This window comes from Dermacentor silvarum, chromosome 8 (genome assembly GCF_013339745.2).
Source record: "Dermacentor silvarum isolate Dsil-2018 chromosome 8, BIME_Dsil_1.4, whole genome shotgun sequence".
NCBI classification, from domain to species: Eukaryota; Metazoa; Arthropoda; class Arachnida; order Ixodida; family Ixodidae; genus Dermacentor; species Dermacentor silvarum.
In genome coordinates this window covers 130,642,331-130,665,114 of record NC_051161.1, presented here as the reverse complement: position 1 = coordinate 130,665,114, position 22,784 = coordinate 130,642,331, and the positions used below count along the sequence as shown (strand labels likewise).

Here is a 22,784-nt window from a genome sequence, read left to right as displayed (position 1 = left end):
AGGACAGCATGACAAAACGAAGCTTTATTGAAAAAGTATACTTGTGCAAGATTTGAGCAAAATGTATATAAAATGTAAAGTAAATCACATTAAAAGTACCCCAACAATGACTAAAGCTAGCAGAAACAATTTTTAATGAACTAGAAACTGATAAACAATGACTAGAACATACAAACAAAATTCGTACTGTCTCCTATTTAGCAAAGTAAACAGCCCATGCTGTCAGATGAACAGAATAGAGTTATTTAGAAATTGATATCACAGCAACTGCAAGGAGCATAATGAGAAAAGCAAGATTTAATCGAACGGTAGCTGCCTACAAGCAATGTTACCAATAATCTAGAAGCCTGAAAAGAACACAAAAAGGAATAACGCCGCATACCATCAAAAACAAACACTGGGAACATTTCAAAATCAAAAATATTGCCTTTAGGATACATGAAATGATGTAATGGTGTGAGAATTAAAAGAACCATAAAAAGCAAAAAGCAACGATCAAGAGAAAATAGTATAGAATACAGAAACGGGGAAATCAGTCTCACAAGTGAGCACCACTGTAATGCAGTGTACGATGAGACTGAGTAAGCTACATAAATAAAATAATTTTACCATTCTAGTACACGAGACATTTATGTATAAGCCTCATATTAGAAACTTATTAAACATGGAAATGAACTGGAATGCACTGGAAGCTGCATTTAAGTAACCAATGAAGTAATTCTTAGTTTATCTTAACAGCATTGTACAAGAGGCGCATATGTACCACTCTGGAAAAAAAAACAGGTATACGGTCGCAATAAATCATCAATCTGCCAACCAGTGAACACGTTTGTACACTGCCATGTTACACTTTGCACACATCTCCAGTTTCCTAAAGTAAAAAAAAACGCTCTGAATGACAAAAAGCTTTTACACATGTAACCCCGAGCAAACGCTTTACCAGTTCACCCTCTAGCAGCCATCGTCATCTTATTTGGCTGCTTTTTATACAGGGTGTTTCACGTAACTTGGGCCAAACTTAGTATGCAGATGCCACGTAGCTGGACAGAACCAAGGTAATGCTGTTTGTCGTCGCTTGGAGGTATTCACATTTCTTTTGCACTGCACCTGATTAGATAATTAGTCTTCAATAGTTATTCAACTTCTCAATTATTTTAATTAGATAGGTGTCAATGAGAACATTGTGGAGCAACATGAAGAACTCCCGCTACAGCTTTCTGTTGCTCAATACGTGCTACATAAAAGCGTTTTTCCGAGTGTGAAAGAAACTCCCGAATACACTCAAAACTGTAGCGCGACTAGCCGCTCGAGCCAGTTTGCGTGTATTCGCGGACATCACCCCATTTAACATTATGCAGTCCCTCTGGTTATTGAAATGTCGTACATGCTGGTACTTCAAATGTCTTCAATGTAGACACTCTTGCTGCCCTGGACAAGTACGCCCAGGTATTTGCACTGGTGCTCCATTTTGTCGAAGTAGACACGTACCCTGCACTATGCTAGTAGTTGAAATGTTTTGAATGCAAATGCAGTGGCTTCAGCGGAAAGACTCGCCCACATACTATCGCTGGCATATACAGGGTGTCCCAGCTAACTTTATCCAGAGTTAAAAAATATGTCGATGCACGCTAAGACGACGCGACCGAATGCATGTAGCTGACTATTGTTTGCAGCAAATCAGATTATATTTTGTATTCTACTTAATTGCATAATTAGTCAAGATTAATTAACCACTTTGTCAAGCAACGAAGTTAGGCAAACACATTTCAAATTACAATGTTGCAGAGCGGTTCGCAAAACGTGCGAATAAACAGTTTCTAACTTTCTAGTTATAAAGTTTTTTTTTTCGCTTACTGCAGATGCCTGCGAAATACACACAAAAAATACGACGTGACATACCCCCTTGCGCGCCGTGATTGCAGTGCTCCCAAAGGTTCCGCGTACAAAGGAACATAACGTTTAACAGGGTGTGCCGCCGCTTAAAAGGCGACAGGGCAAGCGTTATCGCGGCGCAAGCGATAACGGCAAGGTAAATACGCCTGGTAGCAAAGCTTCCATAGAAGCCCATACGTTCAAAACATGGTGGTTCATCGGAGCTTCATGGGGCTTAGCGCCATCTGTGTGAGGAGGGCACACTTCTGGCGGAAGAAAAAATAATGTGACGTCATATCCGTTAAAAACAGAAGTGACGTCATTTTGCTCTCATAGGCGCGAAATTGGTTTTCGGAGGCTTGTCATTAGAGCTGTATATTCAAATGCCCCGCCACTCGACTTGATGGGCGTTCCGAGCTTTCAGCGCGGAAAGCGATGCAGGAAAAAGTTAGCCGTACGGGTGTCGAAATCGCATCGCTGCACAGCACATACTTTCTTTGGAGGCCGACGAACGCTTTGGGCGTAGATTGCGTATAGTGGTCGTCCTTTCGTCGGACGCCAAGCCTGTCGGCCAGCGCTGTCGCACGAAAACAACTAAAGTAAACAAGTATCTGACGGTCGCAACTCACTACTTTTCACTGCACAGGTTAAGAAACAATAAAACTACCCGCGTCACCTAATTCAGACAAACGTCGACATGCAAAACAACACATGTGAGGGGGGCGTATTGTAACAGGTGAACTTTATGAGCGCGCCTTTCTACGCACTCCAAGAGCTGCATTGCATTGCAACTGATAGTGGCGTCGACGCCCGCCGCTATCGATGGGCGCTCTCACGGTGGGCGCTGCAAAAAGGTAGCAGTGATAATGATCAAGTAAAATAGAGTTGTATCTTCCTTTCTCGCAATGCGTATATAAAATGGATTAGGAATTTTATTTTCGTTGAATGAATCTAACTGCGTTTCGCTTTAATGAGAAAACACTTCTTTTAGGAGCGAATCTCCTTATAGCGGCACCCGTTCCGTCCCCGTCGTAGTAGTAGTAGTGTGTAACCAGTCTGAGAAAAATGAGAAAAAAAATTCCGAAGGTGTGTCCGTAGCGCGGAATCGAACCAGGGACCCCTCGCTTTCGAGCGCGCGGCGTTAGCCCACTACGCCACGAAGCGCACATAGACACACGCACCACGATGGCAATAAATACCCAACATTAACGAAAGGCCGCGTTTCTAGCGCGTTTCTAACACGTTTGTGCTAGCGCGTTACGGCCCGTGTAAGAAGCTGGTGTAAAACGCTGTGGCCTCTCCGCCTTACCTTCAACGCGTTTCGAACGCGCTGCCCAAGGCGGTGGCAAGTCAAGTTCAAGTCGAGGAGCGTTTATGAATACGGGGGGTATACTCTCTCAGCAGTCATGTGATGGCGTCGGCAAACGCGGTGCACGTTCCGGCATGTGTAAATGGCTGCGTAAGACGCTGTGGCCGCTCCCCCTTACTAGAGAGTACTGCACGTTTCTAACGCGTTTGTGCTAGCGTCCCCTTAAGCGGGAGATCCGATGATTCCCTCTGGAGCTTCACCCACTCATCATCATTCACCCCGTGGATATGATGTGATTTTTTTTCTTTCCCAGTGTTTATTCCTTCCTAACATAGTCGTGCTTCAATCACAGCTTCCATAACCACCCTTGCTGATGTCGGTGACAATTGGTTCTGAACCGCTTTTCATCCGAAGCTTCGCGACCTATGTGGATCGACCTTGTTGGCTACGCGATTTACGCCAAAAACCGTTATCAAGGTCGATCAACACAGGGAATTAGCGTGACATGGCAAGTCAAGGCTATAAAATTTCTTGAACAGAACACGTTTCATACTTGAATCAACCGAAACGCGTCCGCCGATGCTGGAGGCGGGAACAAGATAGAGATAGAAGGAACGTGTGAGCTCAGGCCTTGCTTGGGCCTGGCGTCGGGCAGGTGTAAAGGATGCACCGGAGGCGAAGCTAGCGAGCAGTTACGATAGAGGGGCACCCATATCCCGCCCCTGACTGACTGGCCAAGTTTTGTGGTCAGTGAGGTTTGCACGCTGTGCCATAACGGTCACAGGCTGGCGCACGCGTGGCAACACACTTTACTCCAGCACAGTCATCGAAGGGGCTACGCTGCCATCGAGGGCGTTCTGGCCACTCAGGCTGTTGCAGCGCTAAGGAGGCGACGTTGTTCGCTTTTGGGTTCCACTAGGTCTCTGCGTTGAGAATGGGCGGTTGCCGGGTCATTCCAAAAACTGGAGGCACGTTGCGCTTGAGGTAGGCACACACGCTGTTCTAGGTTGTTTACCGAAGACCAGATGCCAAACATGACATATGACACACGTAAAGCTATAAATGTGGTTGGCGTTAGCTGCTCAGTGAGGCGGTAAACACCATTGAACCGGAAGCCATTTTCTCATGTGGCACTGGAGCTCGTCATCTCCCCAAGACCATGTTACCGACAGTAAAGGTATGAAGACGGGGTCGGCAATCGCAGTGCTCCTTGAGCGCCGTTTGAGCCACTTCCCAATTTGAAGCTGCTTCGGAGCGCTGCACTGTCGTTTCGAGGATCCGCTGGGCATGGCTGGATTGCTTAAAGGGGCGCTGCTGTTGTAGCGAAATATAGGTATGTAGGCCTACAGAATCTGTAATGGCTTGAAGTTCGTGCTTGAGTTCATGAATCTGTTTATGGCGAAGGCTGTTTCTTGCAAATTGGTAGGCCATGACAATGGTTCTACTGCGCATATCTTTGGCAAAAAGTTACTGCACCATTGCATGCCTTCAGGATGACAAGCAGATGTGAAATGAAGCTCGACACTATGGAGACGCATTAAGTGCCACAACAAAATGAACTGAAAGGCTGAGCCATGGCCCGAGATGCAATGGTCTGGCGTGCATGTGTGTAGGATACGTTGTACAAATGCGTGATAACGTCGCACGCAAATGCGGATGAAGCTGCTGTGGGCACGATACATTGGGTGGCAGAGTCAATGACGTTGAGAATGTACCGCTTTGTGTTACTGAATGGCATAGTTACAAGGTCACTCGCTATGCTAGAAAATGAAACGTCTATTGTGGGCAACCCAGCGGCACGGGCGGCAAGACCACCGCAGCAGCAGCAGCGTCCGGAAAATCGGGTGAAGGGGCAAAGAAAGCCTCCCTTTAAAATTAGAAGCGGTCTCTAAAATTAGAAATTTAGAAGTGGTCCCACGCATTTAAGCATTCACTGAGAAAGACACAAGGGGCTTTCTTTGCGCTTCAGAAAATTCACTACTGATGAAATAATAGAACCGACCAATGTTGGTCTTGCCTTTGACATCACGGTTTCCATAGGCGAGCACATGTAGACGATAGTAAGGAGTAGAAAGAGTGGGGCGAACCGGTTTGGTCAGGCATGAGACACTTAGCGATGTTTGGTCAGGTATGACACACTAGCGATGGCTGGCTTGTGTACAGGGCAGTTCGCAGACTGGCATAGCTGAGTGGCTGGGCAGATGTGCAGGCGTCGACGGCGCCAGATGCGAGAGCTGGAAGTGAAGGCTGGCAGCATTAGCGCGGTATGACAAGTGAAGGTGACACAATTTGTTGAACAGGACACGTTTAATGCATCACTCAACCAAAACGCGTCCGCGTGCCCCGCGGCGGAGTTAAAATCTAGCGAGAGAACGAACGCCAGAGCCCTAGCCTTGCTTGGGCCTGTTGTCATGTAGCGCAAAGAAGGCACCGGAGGTGGCGAGGGAGTAGGTTGCTATTCGTCTATCCTAATGCCCTGGAATAATTTTGTATGGCACCACGTTCACATTCACTGTAAATGGGGTCATATTGCTTAATATGTGATAACTTGTAATATTGCCACCTAGTGTTTTGGGGAGAAAGCACAGGGATAAGACGAGAAAGTAGAGGATCCGACTGAACGGTTTTGAGCCAGGACAAACCGCCTTGTCACCTTGTTCGCCTTGGCGTCCAACTGCGTGACAAAACTGGTGGAGGTGCTGGGTGCGACGACGACGACGCATCCCACGCACAAGACACCGTCCGGCAACAGGAACCCGAGTCCTACGCCCGTGAAGACCCCAGTTCACAGAGCAAGCCGTCGACAACGAGGCTTACCACCAGAGACACCAGAACAGCGTGCTATGACGTCGTCTAAAATCACCACGGAAGTTTCGACGCCTCTTCCTCCGACATATTGTACCCTTCAGAACCCGCTGCCGCCCCCTGCCTTTCACGGAGATTTATATGAGGACGTGGATGACCGGCTGAGTGAGTTTGAACGTGTCGCTGCGACCAACTGCTGGGATGATGCCACAAAACTCCGGCACGTGTAGTTCAGCTTAAAGGACGCCGCCCGCAAGTGGTTTCAAAATAGCGAAGACGTGTTAACATCCTCGCGTGAATTCCGACATCACCTTCTGGAGTGCTACAGGAACACCGACCGCCGCGAAGGCGCTGAGCGCGAACTACAATCCCGCGTTCAGATGCCGAATGAGTCCGTCACCATGTACGTCGAAGATATGACTCGACTTTTCAAACGAGCGGATCCTGCTATGCCAGAGGACAAAAAGTTACGCCACCTGATGCGTGGTGTGAAGGAGCAACTTTTTGCTGGTCTGTTGCGAAGCCCTCCCAAAAGTGTGGCCGAGTTCCTCACTGAAGCTGTGACGATGGAGAAAGTTCTTCATCAGCGGTCTGTCCTCTTCGACCGGCAGGTGAATGCCACGTCAGCTCCCTAATTGTTGGTCACCTTCGGGAGCGGTAGCACCGAATGGGTTCGCGAAATTGTTCGCTCTGTCGTCCGCGAATAAATGAAGAAGCTGTACGGAGTGAGACAGCCAATGGTTGGCTCCATCGCCAGTGTTATCCGCGATGAGGTTCAGCAAGCACTGCACTGCCACCGATACCCACAGATGCCCAACGTGGTGCCCACTGATGCGGGACCGGCCCCCATGCTCGCAGACATTCAGCCCCGTACGTATACGGACTGCTTGCGAAACTCCGTGCCTGTTTCTCGCCCCGCAGTCTCAATTCAGACGACACCACCAGGCGCAATTCAAGCTGCCCACGCTGGCTTGGACGTCGACGGTCGCCGTGCACCCCCGCGGAAGTCTGATCACTGGCGCACGTCGGACAGGCGACCCCTCTGCTTGGCTTGTGCGACCCGTTTCCTTGGCTTGTGCGCTTACTATCGTCGATTTATTGCCAACTTCGCCAAGATAGCCGAACCGCTCACGCGACTCAGCCGAGACGATGTACCTTTTGCTTGGACCACAGAGCAAGAGACAGCTTCCGCAGAGCTACGACAGCGCATGCAGACAGCACCTGTACTTGCCTTGCCCATTTTGATGAGGAGGCAGATACACAGGTCCACACAGATGCTAGCAACGTCGGACTAGGGGCTGTCTTTCTACAAAAACATGGCCGTGTTGATCACGTCATAGCTTACGCCAGTCGTACTCTCTCTCGAGCCGAGGCCAACTACTCTACTTCAGAGAAAGAATGCCTGGCAGTCGTGTGGGCAACGACAAAATTCCGGCCTTACCTTTACGGCCGTCCCTTCAAAGTGGTGACTGATCATCACTCGCTGTGCTGGCTGGCAAATCTCAGAGATCCGTCTCGCCGTCTTGCTCGGTAGAGTTTGCGCTTGCAGGAGTTTGATATCACTATTGTCTACAGGTCCGGGCGCAAACACGAAGACGCCGATGCGCTTTCCCGCGCACCTGTGGGACACCCTGCTCTGAGCTCTGAGATGACGATGGTTTCCTCGGGGCCATTTCTGATTCTGACTTCATGTCCAGGCAGCGAGCAGACAAAGAATTACAGCCTGTTATCGACCACCTGGAAGGCCGAGGATCTCAACTTCCTCGGCATATTGCTCGCGAGTTATCCACCTTCTCACTCAGAAGGGGCATCCTGTATAAGAAAAATGCCCGTGGCAGGGACAAAGCCTTTCTCCTTGTTGTGCCTACTGACATGCGTGACGACATCCTCTTTGCATGCCACGACGAACCCACGTCAGGACACTTGGGCTATTCGCGGACTCTCGCGCGGGTGCGCCATCAGTACTACTGGCCACAACTTTCGTCTAGCTTACGCCGCTATGTGAAAGGCTGCCGCGAGTGTCAGCGCCTCAAAACACCACCTGTGAGACCTGCGGGCCTACTCCAACCAATTTCACCACCTAGGACCCCATTGGACCTCATGAGAATGGACCTTCTAGGACCTTTCCCTTTGTCCTCCGCTGGAAAAAATGGATTATTGTTGCAATGAATTACCTCACTCGTTACGCCGAGACAAAAGCACTGTCCCGCGGCACGGCTTCCGAAGTCGCAAAGTTTTTCGTACACCACATCGTCCTGCGGCATGGCGCCCCGTCATGTGTGATCACGGACTGGGGCACATCCTTTACAGCACGCATGATGCAGGACATTTTCAGACTGAGCTGCACGAGTCATCGGAAAACAACAGCCTACCATCCACAAACGAATGGTCTGACGGAGAGGTTAAACAAAACCATTGCAGACATGCTGTCAATGTATGTGGACGTGCAGCATAAAACTTGGGACGAGATTCTTCCGTACATCACGTTTGCCTACAATACGGCAATACAGGAAACGACGCGATTTTCACCTTTCCGTCTTGTTTACGGACGCAATGTGCAAACCATGCTCGACGCTATCCTTCCGTGCGACACAACCGATGACATTGCTCCAGACGCCGAGCACTACACTCAGTACGCCGAAGAAGCCCGCCAACTGGCTCGCGTAAACATCAGTTACCAACAAGGTGCCGATGCACGACGTTACAACCTCCGCCGTCGAGACGTTGCCTACCGCCCCGGCGACCAAGTCTGGGTGTGGACCCCTATTCGACGTCCCGGCTTGTCTGAAAAAACTTTTAAGCCGCTATTTCGGACCGTACAAGGTTCTGAAACGTGTCAGTGGCGTTACGTACGAGGTATTTCTGGAGGGGCGCCTTGTCTTCGCGTCGACAGCTTCGGCCCGAAATTGTGCATGTCGTACGGTTTAAGCCGTACATCACACAGTAGCTCTAGTGCCGGTGTGGCATCGAGTCGACGCTTTCAGAAGGGGTGGCTAATGCCACCTAACGTTTTGGGGAGAAAGCACAGGGAGAAGACGAGAAAGTAGAGGATCCTACTGAACGGTTTTGAGCCAGGACAAAACCGCCTTGTCACCTTGTTCGCCTTGTCGTCCAACTGCGTGACAATATTGTTAGGAGCCGTCTTTTTTGAATGGGCTTGGAATTCCCCCGCAACCTTCCAGCGGGCGATAGAGTCTCTCTTGTGGCTTACTCTCACCTACATTTGAGAGCCAAGTTACTCGCCTGTTAGCCATTGCCGATGTGGTGCGCCTAGAGCACTGCACGGGCTCGGGCTTACCCGAAAACCCAGAACCGGCCCGGGCACAGCAAGTGCTTTTTGACCCGGGCCCGGGCCGGGTTCGGACTTTCTTGTGGTGCGCATGTAACGCGCAGCGAGTTATCTTCGCGCGTCTCGACTCTGAAAAACATGCCTTTTTCGGTCTCGGGCTGGGTTCGGGCCTGTTTCGAGCCGGGCTCGGGCCGGGCTCGGGCCTAAGGTAAAGGGGTGGCGGGCTGGGCCGGGCGGGTAACGTAAATTATTTCCGGGCCCAGGCCGGGCCCGGGTCTCGCCATAAAACTTTTGGATGCGCTCTGGCGGGCAGCTAAACGTAAAAACGGGCCCGGGCCGGGCCCGGGCTGAAAAAATCGGCCCCTGCAGTGCTCTAGATACGCCGAGCTCGCCTGCAGCTTATCTTTTAAAAGTGTTGCTTTTGACGACGTCATATCGCCGTTCTCAGTCACCTTGTTGGTACTAGCAGAGCCCAACCTGAAGGGGTTCACCGTTCAAGATATTCCCGCTGATGGATGGATGGATGGATGAAACTTTATTTGATCTATTTAAATGTGCTTGGGCCCCTAGATGTCCGGCAGCCTCCTGGCCGACATCTCTAGGCAGGCCCGGTCCACCAGCCAGAGCTGGTTATCCGAGCAAGTGACCCGAAGAACGGCCTCCTACGAGGAAAAGGAAGGTTTGGGAATAGGCTGTAACGCCATGGGCTTGGGGCAGCTCCACAAACAGTGGCAAAGATCTGCCCGGGGTGCTCGGCAGGTGGTACACTGTGGATTATTGAGACCAGGGTAAAATAAATGGGCCAGATATGGGGAAATACGTGCCTTGGTCTCAATCTGGCGCCAGATTGAACTTTGATGGGGGTAAGGGAATGGTGAGGGGCAGGTAAATTGCGTCTACCTTTCCTGTAATACGTGGTAATCTGGTGGTAGGTGTAGATCCCCTCAGATGTCCTGGTTTTTCCGTGGGGTTGGGTGAGTGGTCGTCCGGAGTACGGAGGGAACGACCTCGGACTTGCGCATTAACGCGCTCGTTCCCGGGGACACACTCATTCCCAGGCACCCACGTGATGATCATCGGATGGGGAAGCGGAGGGATGTTTTGTAAAATATGTGTGACTGTGTTAGGCTCTGCGCCTTGAAGGAAGTAACGATATGCACATTGGGAATCGGTGCAGATTTCTGTAATCGTAGAATCCGCGGCCGCATGCGCCACTGCTAGGGCTAATGCGACCCCCTCAGCGACGTCGGTGCGCGCTGTTTTAACCGAGGCAGAGATGTTATTGCATTCGTTCTCCGTCATGGCAGCAGCCGTGGCCGTTCCTTCGAGCGGACCGACCACGCCGTCAACGTAGAGAACGTCTTCTCGATTTTGATAACACCGGGCGTAGTAATCAGCCCGCGCCTTGCGTCGGCCCCGGTAGCATTGAACATTCATGTTTCGTCGCAACGGTTTGAGGTGCACGTGAGCCCGCGAGTCTTACAGGAACGGGGCACCACGGCTCTTCATTCGGGATTGCTTGGCTCCCACCCCAGAGCTCGGAGTAGGTTTTGCCCAATGGGAGTTTGGGAGAGGCGCAGGAGTTGATTACTTGTCTGTGCATCTATGATTTCCTGAACGGCAATATAGAGACCAGTCTGCAGAAGGCGGGTAGTGCTAGTGCGCACCGGTAACCTGAGTGCGGTCTTAACCGCCCGCCTGATTAGACTATTACCCTGATCCAGTTGTTTTTCAGTGAGATTATGATACGGGAGATGGTAGGCGAGGCGACTGACCACCAAAGCTTCAATCATTTGCATGATGTCCTTTTCAGACAGACCGTGATTGTGTGACGTAATCCGGTGAACCAGTCCTGAGATTTGCTTTATTTTATTATCGAGGAGGTTCTATGTAAAACGCGCGTCTAGGTTAGATTGGTTGTGCAGACCCAGGATCCTGATTTTATCAACCTTAGGCACTGGTTGACCATATACGAACAGGTCTATGCCTGGGTCGTACGTGTGGGGTTTAATCGTGAGCAATTCGGACTTTTATGGCGAGCAGAAGAGTCCCATTATGCTAGTATGCCGTTTGATGACGTTGATTGCTGTTTGTAGGACAACTTGTGCCTCCCCAATGGAGCCTTCTGACACCCATAGGGTCATATCATCAGCATAGAACGCGTGGTGCAATTTAGGTACATCTATGTACTCTCTGGCAAGTGGGTCATTGGCTACGTTAAATAATAGTGGTGATATGACTGCTCCCTGAGGTGTGCCCTTATTTGGTAGGGCAAAAGCGGCGGATGTGAGTGGACCTAATTTAATTTTGGTGGTGAGATTTTCCAAAAAAGCTTTGACATACTGCCAGATCCTACGGCCGCATCCTGTGGTGGCAAGGGTCCTCAGGATATGTTCTTGTCCTACGTTGTCAAAGGCCTTTTGTATTTTTGATGCTAGGATGGCTCTGGTGCGTGCCATCCGTCGTTTGGGATAGAGTTCAGTCTCTTTAATATGCCGGAGGACATCCTGCGCCGATAGGTTAGGGCGAAACCCAAACTGAGTGTCGGGGAACGAACGTTTAGTTTCTAAATGCGGTTGTAGTCGCCGACTATCACGTGCCCAAAAAGTTCGCGTACACAACTCGTTAGCGAGATAGGCCGTAAATTCTGAAGCAGTAATGATTTGCCGTGTTTGGGAATAAGATTAATCTGGGCGTTTTTCCAATCGCCAGGCAGGGTGCCCTTTCTGCAGTGCTCGTTAAAGAGATCCGTGAGCTCCTGCAGAGACATGTCATCTAAGTCTCGAAGGACTTTGTACGTTATCCGGTCGGACCCTGGTGCAGTGTCCCGGGTAATATAGGCGAAGGCCTGTTTCACCTCCAGGAGTGTGACATCTGCATCTAGGTTTTCGTCCGTATCAGGCGGCGTTAAAGGGGGTACGTTCGGATGTGTAGGTATAGGCTGCGGAATATATATAGAGTTTTGGTGTGCGCCATAATATCCGCGCCATTTTGCTCCTCTAATTAAATGAGCTTATTGGTAGTAGTGTCCGTGTGGGTTTTCGTGGAAGTGGGATCGAGAAGAGCCCTCAGGTAGTTCCAGGTACGTTATGTGCCCAGCGTTCCTTTCAGGGTGCTGCAAAAGTTGGCGCAGTTTGTTTGAGCAAGCTGGGTGGTATATTCTGCAGCCTCCTCCGTGACTGCAGAGGTACGGAGGCGAAGTTTGCGGTTTAGTCTCTGGCGCTTCCATTGTTTGCAGAGGCTTCGATGAGCCTCCCACAGATCGAGGGGGTGGGGGTCTGCTTGTGGGGCATTCTTGATGTTCTTAATCTTTCTGCCAGCTCTGTCGAGCGCGTGTTGTATCTTTTGAGTCCAAGACTCCAAGATTTGTGGTGTGGTATCCTCCATGGCTATGTACGTGCGGAGTTTATCCCAGTCAACGAGAGTCTGAATTTCGGGCTGAAAATTTTTGGAATTTTGCGTTAGGATTTTTGTTTGTATCACGTCGTGATCACTTCCTGATGTGTCCTGCAGGACCTCGTGTATTTTCACTATCACATGTCTGCTTGCCATCGTGAGGTCTGGTGTGGTGTCCCTAGGGGCGGATCCAGGTTTTTTCTGAGGGGGGGGGGGGGGTCAGCTTCTGTCAATGATGATGATGATGATATTAGCCTTTCCTATTTAGCGAAATTGACCGTTTCTGCTCACGATAAACTCGCGTTTTATACGGCTAGAGCAACACCTGTAGCCCGCCGTGGTGGATCAGTCAGTTCAGGCGTTGCGCTGCTGAGCACGAGATCGCGGGATCGAATCCCGGCCGTGGCGGCCGCATTTCCATGGAGGCGAAATGCAAAAACGCCCGTGTGCTTGCATTGTAGTGCACGTTAAAGAAACCCAGGTGGTCAAAATTAATCCGGAGCCTTCCACTATGGCGTGTCTCATAATCAGAACTGGTTTTGGCACGTAAAACCCCAGAAAGAGGAATAAGACCTGTAGCGAAGCCAGGTATCGGTTTCTCCGAGCGTATAGGAAAAGGACGTTACCCCATACAGCCATGTGCTTGGCGGCTGTGCCTGATAATACAGGGTGTTAAAAACTAAGCTTTATGGTTTTCTTAAAATTAGGCACTGGGAGGCACGCGAAGACCACCTGTACAAATAAGTTATGTGGCCAGGGGGGCACAAAGTGAGATGATAATTATCGCTGTGAGCAGCCTAATTAACTAAAATTGAACGATTATTTTTTGTCGACTGCAGTAAGTGTGTATGTTTGTATTGAAAACTTAGAGGCGGTCATGTTTCTACACAGTATCAGCCCGAAGAATTATTCTAGCGTGTCCGTGCTCCGAGATATTCGATCCCAAATTTCAATTGTCGTACTGCGCAGAGTTATCGAGTCGACGCGGACCGGTTTACGCTTTGTGTTGCTGTGGAAGGGAGGCATTTTGAACATTTTTAGGGCATTCACATCTTGATGGGTGAAGTGTTGTCATGAGATTTGTGCATGACAACACCAAACTTAAAGCGGCAGTATGAAATATGCGTTAGCATAGCTAAAAAGGTTTCTGTTGTTGATGGTGCAGTTGTTGCTCTTGATTTCAATAAAACTTACAATACATAAAAAACAGCAGTCACTTTATTTGCGTAACCCAGGGAAGAACCATGCCCGGTCGTCTAGTCACCATTACGCACACACACTGCCCTCCGGCTTCTCCGCTCGCGCCATTATCTCGGCATGGCAGCTGCCGCCATCTTTACAGGCTGCGCGGTTGCGTGTTACGACAGCAGTTACGGGTCTTCGATTTTTTTTCATTTCACCAGCCGTGAGGGGAAGGGGGACAGTTATTCTCTTTGCCAATGCCTCCGCCGCGTTGTCAGACTAAACGCTGCACCCAACAGCCGCGTCACATCAGGGAGGAGCTTTGCACCGATCCTCACTTTCTTGCAAGTTGCATGCGTAATCATGCGAACGACAATTAAAATATGGAGTTGGATATCTAGGAGCACAGACATGCAAGAATAATTCTTCCAAGTGAAACTGTGTAGAAACACGACTATCTATAACTTTTGAATACAAACATACACACTGACTGCAGTCAATTAAAAGTTTATTATTCAATTTTAGTTAATTCGGCTGCTAACAGCGATAATTATCATCCCACTTTGTGTCCCCCTGGCCACATGGTCACATGGTCCCCTGGCCACATGCGCAGATGGTCTTCACGTGCCTCCCAGTGCCTAACTTTAAGAAAACCACAAAGCTTAATTTTGAACACTCGGTATATCTAGCCTGTATAGTTTCTTAAAATAAAATTTGGGACGATCTGTTGCAGGTTCGTTATAAATGCGTAAGCACGCGTCCGTTTTTGGAGTTCTGTTGGGACACCTTGATTTCCTTAAGAAGATTATTTGTGTTCGGCTGATACACCTTCGTTTGATTTGGAGGACCAACTTCCCTATTTTCAAACAGCCCTCGACTCAAATCTCTTCCTCCACTCCACCTTGTTGAGCACAGCGCCACCTCTCGACTGATAAAGACGCGACAATTTAAAGAATTCCCGTGAATGATCATGAAGCTCAGTGACCACTTCTTTGGAGGGATGGCGGTGCTATCTTTCCTCTTGAGTCGAGGTGTTGTGTTGACTAGAGGAACGTTCTTGAATGCGGGCGTAACGCCCCGCTCCAACGCGGCAACCCCTACGCTGGGTGTTTACGATATGCGAATCACCGCGTATGAAGACTCACGACGCCACCTACAAGAACAACGATGTGGCGTGTTAGCCGAGAGCGCGAGCCAGCGTCTTCATGTTTTGTTTCCCACTCGACGCCTTTCTTTTACACAAGGAGTGCATCTGCTCCCGTTTCTCTAACCCAAGTCCTCCTTGCTATAACCACGCGACGCCATCCTAGGCCCGCGCGCTGGCGTTGGCCACTGACGTCACCCTCCTCCACTTCGCAGACGCGGCTCGAGGCTTCGCCCCGCTCCGCGAGAACACCCACTCAGCCAAACGGATCCGGCGGGTTTGAGCCTAGTATGCTTAATGTACGACAATAAAACTGCGAAGTTCCAATGAAAAACTTGTAGCGTACGAACGGTACTGTGCTCGTACTGGATATTGTCAACGTGTAACTGTGATCACAATTAGTGCTACAGATAAAAAAAGTTGCCTATGCGTAGTTCTTAGTTTAGCTGTTACTTGTTATTATTTATATATGAACACTTCAGTGAGAGATCTCTTTCATTAAGCAGGTTGGTCGCGGAACCGATGACAGCCAATGAGGCAACCGATGACACCCCGAGGGGGGAAGTAAGTTAATCAGGCGCCAAGCGCTTGCGCGCACGTCGGCGTGCTTGGCAAAAGGGACGTCCCCTCGTTCATTCGACGCCACCGACTGGACGAGTAAGGCACGGCCGGTGCCAGGAGGTCCAAGGTGTTCATGATAAAAAATAACTACGGCAACTTCGGGACACCACACCCCTACAGAATACAACTAAGCTTGTGAGCGAGCTAGCTTTACTTCTACATGGCTGCTACCACTGGTACTCGCGAAAAATACTTTTGAAGAATGCTGGTGGCCATATTTTTTGCGACAGTGCCATCCCCCTGTCAGCGAGGGGGCGATGCAGAAATCTGAGGGGGGGGTCAGGACATCCGGACATCCCCCCTGGATCCGCGCCTGGGTGTCCCTTTCTGTGCTGGTGCCCACTCTAGTTGGTATAGTAGGAGCTGCAGGGACACTATATCTGGCGGGTTTGTGGAGCGTTGAATGTATGCGGCAATTGAGTGAGCTTCTTTTTGATGCTTCTACAATTCCATTTACAAATTCCTTCTACAAACCCACATTCTGGGCTGGTCACCTCCTCCGTAGGCTGAGGGGAGCAAGCGGCGGCGGCACATTTGGATTGTTTATTCTTACGGGTTGGTGACGATTGAGCATGCAAATCGTAGAGGTGATTAATTGCAGCTCCTATTTTGTCAATGCGTTGAATAAACGTGGTCTCCATTCTTTGTAGCGCCTGTTCTTGTTCCTTAACCAATTGTGTTTTAATAGACAAATTTTATAACTAGCTGCGTGAGGCCTTGTGTGAATTCTGGGGTATTGAAATATTGTGCACAAGTCTGTTGTAGAAGGACTGGTGCATGGGGCGGTGCTGAGTGGGGAGGGATTGGGGAAGCCTGCTCAACGGGCGACTTACCAGCGTCGGCCAGGGGGTCCTGCCGTTGCTGAAGCTGTGTGTCTTGATCCAGCCACCCTCCTGTTGCCGAACTGGATGAACTCGTGGGACCCCCTCTTGCCGTCGAACCAAGTGCTTGGGTGACTTCTCGTTGCGGGAGTGCTGGCCACGTGACCTCGCTTCTCGCACCGCACTACGCAGGAGCGAGTGGTGGGTGGTTGCTGAGTGGTGTCGCAGGCGTCCGTATTAGAGCACTGCATGGGCTCGGGCTTACCCGAAAGCCCGGGCCCGGCCCGGCCCGTGGGTTGGGCCGGGTAGAGCAGTTTTTTTCACGGGCTCGGGCCGGGCTCGGGCACGGCGTGTGCTTTTTGACCCGGGCCCCGGTCCGGGCTCGGGTTTTTTGACGCGGGCCCGGGGCGGGCTCAGGCTTTCTGGTGGTGCGCATGTAACGTGCAGCGAGTTCTTCTCGGGCGTCTCAACTCTGGAAAACATGCATTTTTCGGTCTCGGGCCGGGTTCGGGCCGGTTTCGAGCCGGGCTCGAGCCGGGCTAGTGCCGGGCTCGGGCCTAAGGTAAAGGGGTGGCGGGCCGGGCCGGGCGGGTAACGTAAATTATTTCCGGGCCCGGGCCGGGCCCGGGTCTCGCCCTAAAAGTTTTTATCGGGCTCGGAGGGGGGGCAGCACAGTGTAGAAACGGGCCCGGGCCCGGCCCGGGCTGAAAAAATTGGCCCGTACAGTGCTCTAGTCCGTAAGGTAGGAGGTACTCGCGGTTGAACATGTTGCTGTTTAGTCTTCTTTTCGTGGTATGATATTTTCGGTTCCTTGGGTCGGGCGCAGCGCTGAGTTCCTTGGCTGGAGGTATTCTTAGGAATGTCGCGAGGTTGTTGGTTTGCCGTCGATACCTCGGTATCCCGTCTCGGTGGAGTCGTATTGTGTCCCTTTGGGAGCTGGTGCCCTTTTTTCACCGCTTGGGGTCTGAGCCCCCTCTGACGAGCAAGGCAATGCAAGTCGATGGCGGGATGGTCATCGGATTGGCAGGTTAGACAGCGTGGAAGGCAACGTTCGTGGTGTTCATCTGTGTTAAGCATGCCGCAGTTCCCGCACCGCCATTCTTGTGGGTATGGGCAGATGTAGTGTCGATGTCTGGTTCGGACGCAGCAACGTGGCACACTTGGGTGACTGGGCGGAAAGGACTGCATCGAAATTCCACGGCTTGAAAGTATACGTAGCTGGGAACTCGCCTGCCCTTGAAGGTGTAGAGGCATGCTCCGTTCTTTCCGAAGGGTCGGGCTTGGATAATGTTGATATCATGGTGGTAGGTGACCGTTTTGTTCAAGAGGGCTTCCTCAGCAGGTATAGGTAGGGCTCCTGTGATTACCCCTTTGCAGGAGTTTTCCAGGGAAGCCACATACGCGGAGACTTGATACGACTTGCTGCCGAGCAGGTGCATCTTAATGTGGCAAAGCTGTTCGGCGAGGTCAGGGTCTGGGGTGCTGACCAGGGCGATGTTCTGTTCCTTGCGGACTCATATTCGCTCCCTCCAGAGGCAGCGGGGCTCAGAGTGCAGTTTGTATCGCGGCTCGCAGTGGTAAGACCGCTTCTTGTTGTAGTGATATGCCTCCTCTTATTCGGAGAACCACTTTGGGGTCCCCTTCGGGGAGGCGAGCCAGGCCGGGCCGGCCGGGTCCGTGTCGACGTTCACGTGAGTCGAATGGGGTGGTGGTGTCTTCGAGGACTCCTCGGCGACAACCCTCCGTCGGCGAGCGTCGAGCACCCGGTACCATGGAGTGTGAGGCAGGGGTGGCGGAGGCTGTGTACCATTGCACGTGTCGGTCGCCCTGCTCATGCCGGGGCGGTAATCGTAGGGTCCGATGTCGCGCTCAGGCTCCAAGCCTTCAGCATCCATGTAGTCCAGTTGGCCTGCGGGGTCGGAATTTATGGCGTCCATTCCCGCGGCTCGGGCCCCTACCCAGGGAGTGGCGTTACGGGGCGCGTCGGCTGCCGACGCGGCGTCCCCATCCGCCGTGCCGCTGTCGCTGTGGCGCGTTTAGGCTTAACGTGGTGACAGCCGCTTAGGGATCTTAAACGGCCATCTCGGGCTGAAAAAAGAGCCGAGCTCGGAAATTTTGGTGTCAAGCAAAAGCTGGCGACTTGCCAGTGATGATGGCTGTAGGATTTCGTGCCGGTGGTCAAAAATTCTGGGTGGTCGATGGTGGATTAGTAGAGCCAGATGCGACGCGATGTGCATCCGCGGGTGCCCGGGTAGAATCCCTCGCGTTGGTTTCTTGAAGATGTACGGAGCTTTGTCTGCTTATGCTCTTACTTCCGCTGCTTTTTCGGGAACATTGTCGACATTACCCGGCCGTTTACTAACCTACTTAAGAAGGACGTCTTTCTTGGGGTGATGAGCATCCTACCGCATACACCACCTTACATTGTTCAGTTAAATTACATCACCACCCATTTTTGTGAATTTCGAACCGTTGGCCCGAACAGAAGTTCGCCCGCAGCTAGTGGTCGCGGCTTAAGTGCAGTCCTAGCCAAACGCCAGCACAACCCGAAACGTGTCATTGCCCATGCCAGCCGCTTTTACAACGTAAGCTGTTATGGGCTCATTTCAATAGCCGTTTCGGTTCGCGATGTTGTCGCCGCCGATGGCGTCCGCCGCCGTAAATGCCAAAAAAGTACCAGGTTCCCGCCGGGATTGAATCCGCGCCCGCTGTGTGGGAGCCAGATACACTACAACTCAGCCACGCAAGCGCTTGCGATCAGGCAGCGGAAACATGCCCTTTAAATGATCCCAGTGACGACCCGAGCCTCCACCAGTATGGTGGCGCAATCTAGGTAAGGCGCCTGCAAACGCAGCGGCGCAGGTGCAGACGACGAGATGCGATTCAGACGAGGCGCGCAATAAAAAAAACGCGATCCCCAGCTAAAGCTCACTTTACCCCAGCCTCCGCCAGTATGGTGGCGCCATCTAGTAAAGGTGCCTGTAAACGCAGCGTGCCCAACATGTAAGTTGCAGTTGTAAGGCTTGATCGGGCTCAGCAGACTGCTGTGCAGAGAGCATTACAAGCCGCAGCTCGCCGTCGACGTTGGGGCGGACAGTTCAGATAGTTCTCGTCAAAACGAGGCGAAGAGATTGCCGCGAAGACCCTGTTGTGCGTGGAGGCCAAATGGAGCTACTCTTGAGCCGCTCCACCAGCTTGCGCTGTGACTGTGCTGCGTGTGCCGCGCCGGCCTATGACTTTTTCTCGTCGTTGGAGCGGAATTTTTCGACAATTGAACGCGAATGCTTCGCTTTAGTCTGGGCTGTGTCAAAATTCCGCCCTTACTTATACGGCCACACGGTTTCTGTCGTCACGGACCACCTTGCCCTTTCCTCGCTCTGGTCACGGTAGGATACTACAGGAAGAATTGGTCGCTCGGCGTCACAGCTACAGGAGTACACCTTTGACGTTCTGTGCAAATCTGGCCGGATGCACCAAGATATGACTGTTTATCACGCTACCCTGTCGGCCTTGCCGGCACCGCCGAGTAAAATACCATCGACTTCGTCATGGCTATTTTTAATCTGGACAACATCCGCGCTGAAGAGTACAAAAACGACGACACGTTGCGGTCTATAACCGACCGGCTCCATTCTCGTCAGTCCACCCCATAGCTCCGTCCATTTGAGCCTACTGACGATATTTTTTCCGTCTTCGTACCACTCCCGCTGGCGTGGAGCTTCTGATTGTCTCCCCAAGCAACTTGGTTCTACTGTTCCTAAAGGAATTCACGATGCCCCAACCGCTCGCCATCGTGTAGCATTCCGCGCTGAGGACATCTGGAGCATAATGGCATCTGGAAACAGAAGGTTTCTGAGATATTGAGTGTTTATCCTCACTCCTAAGCCTTCCCAGTCTAATGGCTTGAACACTTTTAAGCATGCAGTCAACAGCGTTGGAGAGATTGCGTCTCCTTGCCTTACCCCTTTCTTGATAGGTAACTTTCTACTTTTCTTGTGGAGAACCAAGGTAGCTCTGGAATCTTTGTAGATATTTGCCAAGATATTCACGTATGCCTTCTGTACTCCTTAATCCACCTTAATGCCGCCTAATCCAACTTAATCCTCCTTATACAGCTTAATCCAGCTTAATTGACCTTTTTCCGCTCTAAACCACCCTAATCGAATCATTACTTAATATTGCTAATCAATAATCTTCTCTTATACATGGCTGGGCATGCTTTGGCTCGCTTCTGGCTTTTCTTGGATCATGTGACTTTCTGTACTCACTGCGCGTCCTTGAAACATGGAGATCGCATAAGACTCTCGCATTAACACTCGCACATGACTCTCGCTTTCGGCGCTCACGGGCGAATCAGTGAGACACAGAAAGCTTCGTTTTAATAACTTCGCCACAGCGGCCGAGCTGTCTTTCGCTAATGCGTCCCAACGCCCGGTGCGGCCATCGTGCCCAAAAAGTACCCCAGCAAGTACCGACATAAGGTGCAACATTGTTGGGGCCCATAGAAAGCATGGTGAACATCTCATAGTAAAATTTCATAGAAACCAAACTAACTGAGCCAGAAAGGCTGAGCTGTTTCTCGCTTACTGCGTCACAATACCCGGTGCGGCCAGTGTGCCCTAAACCTAAATTACATGAAATGCAGAGGCAGATGGTCAAACAAAATTTCTGACCTTGCCGTGCTGCAACAGCGCAGGAGTGCTGTGTCGAAGTGCACCAGGAACGCATAAATACGTCGTGAGCCCAAGAGACCCGAGCTGCGTCGAAAAAAGACAAACGGGATGCCGAACAAGGGAACGCTCACTGTGCATCCGACCTCGCCCGCTTTGGAGGCGTGTCTCGCGCATGGCGCATACATATGGGGCGTTGTGCGTGTCATTGGCATGCCGCTAGGTAACGCAAGAAAAGTAAGCCACAAAGGATAACTTCGTGTATACGGAAAACGTTTTAGTTTTAGCGGGAAAGAATAAAACAATAAATATTGTCCGCTAACTTCATTTCACGTTCTTTATTTCCGCTGCTCGCGTCAACTAACGGCTCACGTGAATACTAGGCACGCCGTGTTTCCTGTTGCCAATTGAGTGTCTGCTCTTGCGGTATTTCGTTCTTTATGGGCACAGGTTCGCTCAACCAAGAGTGTGTTGTGACTCTGCATTACGCCACAGTTGAACTCTCCTCTGTCGCGATAGCGTGACAATACAGGACCTAGCGTATTTTACAGTAAATGTTTTACTCCACGCAGAATGTTACCCAAAACCTGGATGACGTGGATTCATTTGAATGGGCCACTACAGCGAGATATGGCTTTTTTATACAGTACTGGGTCTTTTCGAGCAAAGGCTTGCCCAATTCACATTTCAGGTGAGTGATTATGCCTCGCATGAAGTGTATGCATAACGCTTCTACACCGCTCATGACGGCAAACGCCAGACAGTAGCGTGCTTGCAGTTTGCGTCTGGCCGCCTGAAACAGACGAAAAAAAAAGGAGAAACCAGCAGAAGAGCGATAACGCAAGTCTCTCTGTGGTAGCCGCGAGATGAAGAACAAGTCACCTATCTACGACGTTCGGGTCAGTTTTGCGAGAGCATTACAAACAGCGATGCACACACACACACAAACCCATACACTTTCTCTCTCTGTCTCTCACACGAACACCCATAGGCGCCGACTACGGGTCGAGCCCCTTTGGAGTTTTTTTTTTTTTTTTTTTGGGGGGGGGGGGCGGCGATGCCAAATCCACTTCCCCCCTCCGCTCCTAAAATGTCATTACCAGAGCCCTGTTACCCAAATCATTTATGAATTATTTTAGGTTGCCTCTAGCTTTTCCCTTAAAGTGTTAGTGTGGCTAAAAGCTCATTGCATCATTGTTGACGCGGACGTGCACGGCATTTATTCATACTTTCGCTTTATTTCTGAAAATCCTGACAATAGGAAAACACGCGCATTATAAGCACCAACGGCGGCTACCTTATCTGTATTTTTTCACTTCAACATGTTATTTTAGTTTCCAATGTGAAGACCATGCAAAGATACAATTTATGTATTTCGATGTGTACACACGACAAACTTTATTATATTTTTAAATAGAAAAAGGTAGCGAACTAACAATTATTTTTAATTATATGGGTAGCCTATGTCTTGTGAATGAATATGTAGCGGTATGTTCAACTCGCTACAAATTGCTTTGCGCGCTCTTTTTCACACTGAAAAAGACCTGCAGACTTCAGTGACCCCTTCGGCAGAGTTTTTATCAACGGTGTGTGAAATGCACGTGAATAATATGTCTTAGTATTGCTTCTCTTTGGAGTAGGTAATGCTACCGACTCATGAAAAAACAACTTATAA

At 50.6% G+C, this 22,784-nt stretch overlaps 1 protein-coding gene across 3 annotated transcripts in view; it reads left to right on the top strand.

Moving 5' to 3' along the window:
• Positions 1 to 22,784, top strand: part of LOC119462832 (uncharacterized) — a 229,988-nt gene that overhangs the window by 109,487 nt on the left and 97,717 nt on the right. For all 3 annotated transcript variants that reach the window (XM_037724059.2, XM_049671951.1, XM_049671952.1), the window contains exon 14: positions 21,682 to 21,800. In XM_037724059.2, coding sequence (XP_037579987.2) covers positions 21,682 to 21,800 — 119 coding nt within the window. The remainder of the gene's footprint in view (positions 1 to 21,681; positions 21,801 to 22,784) is intronic.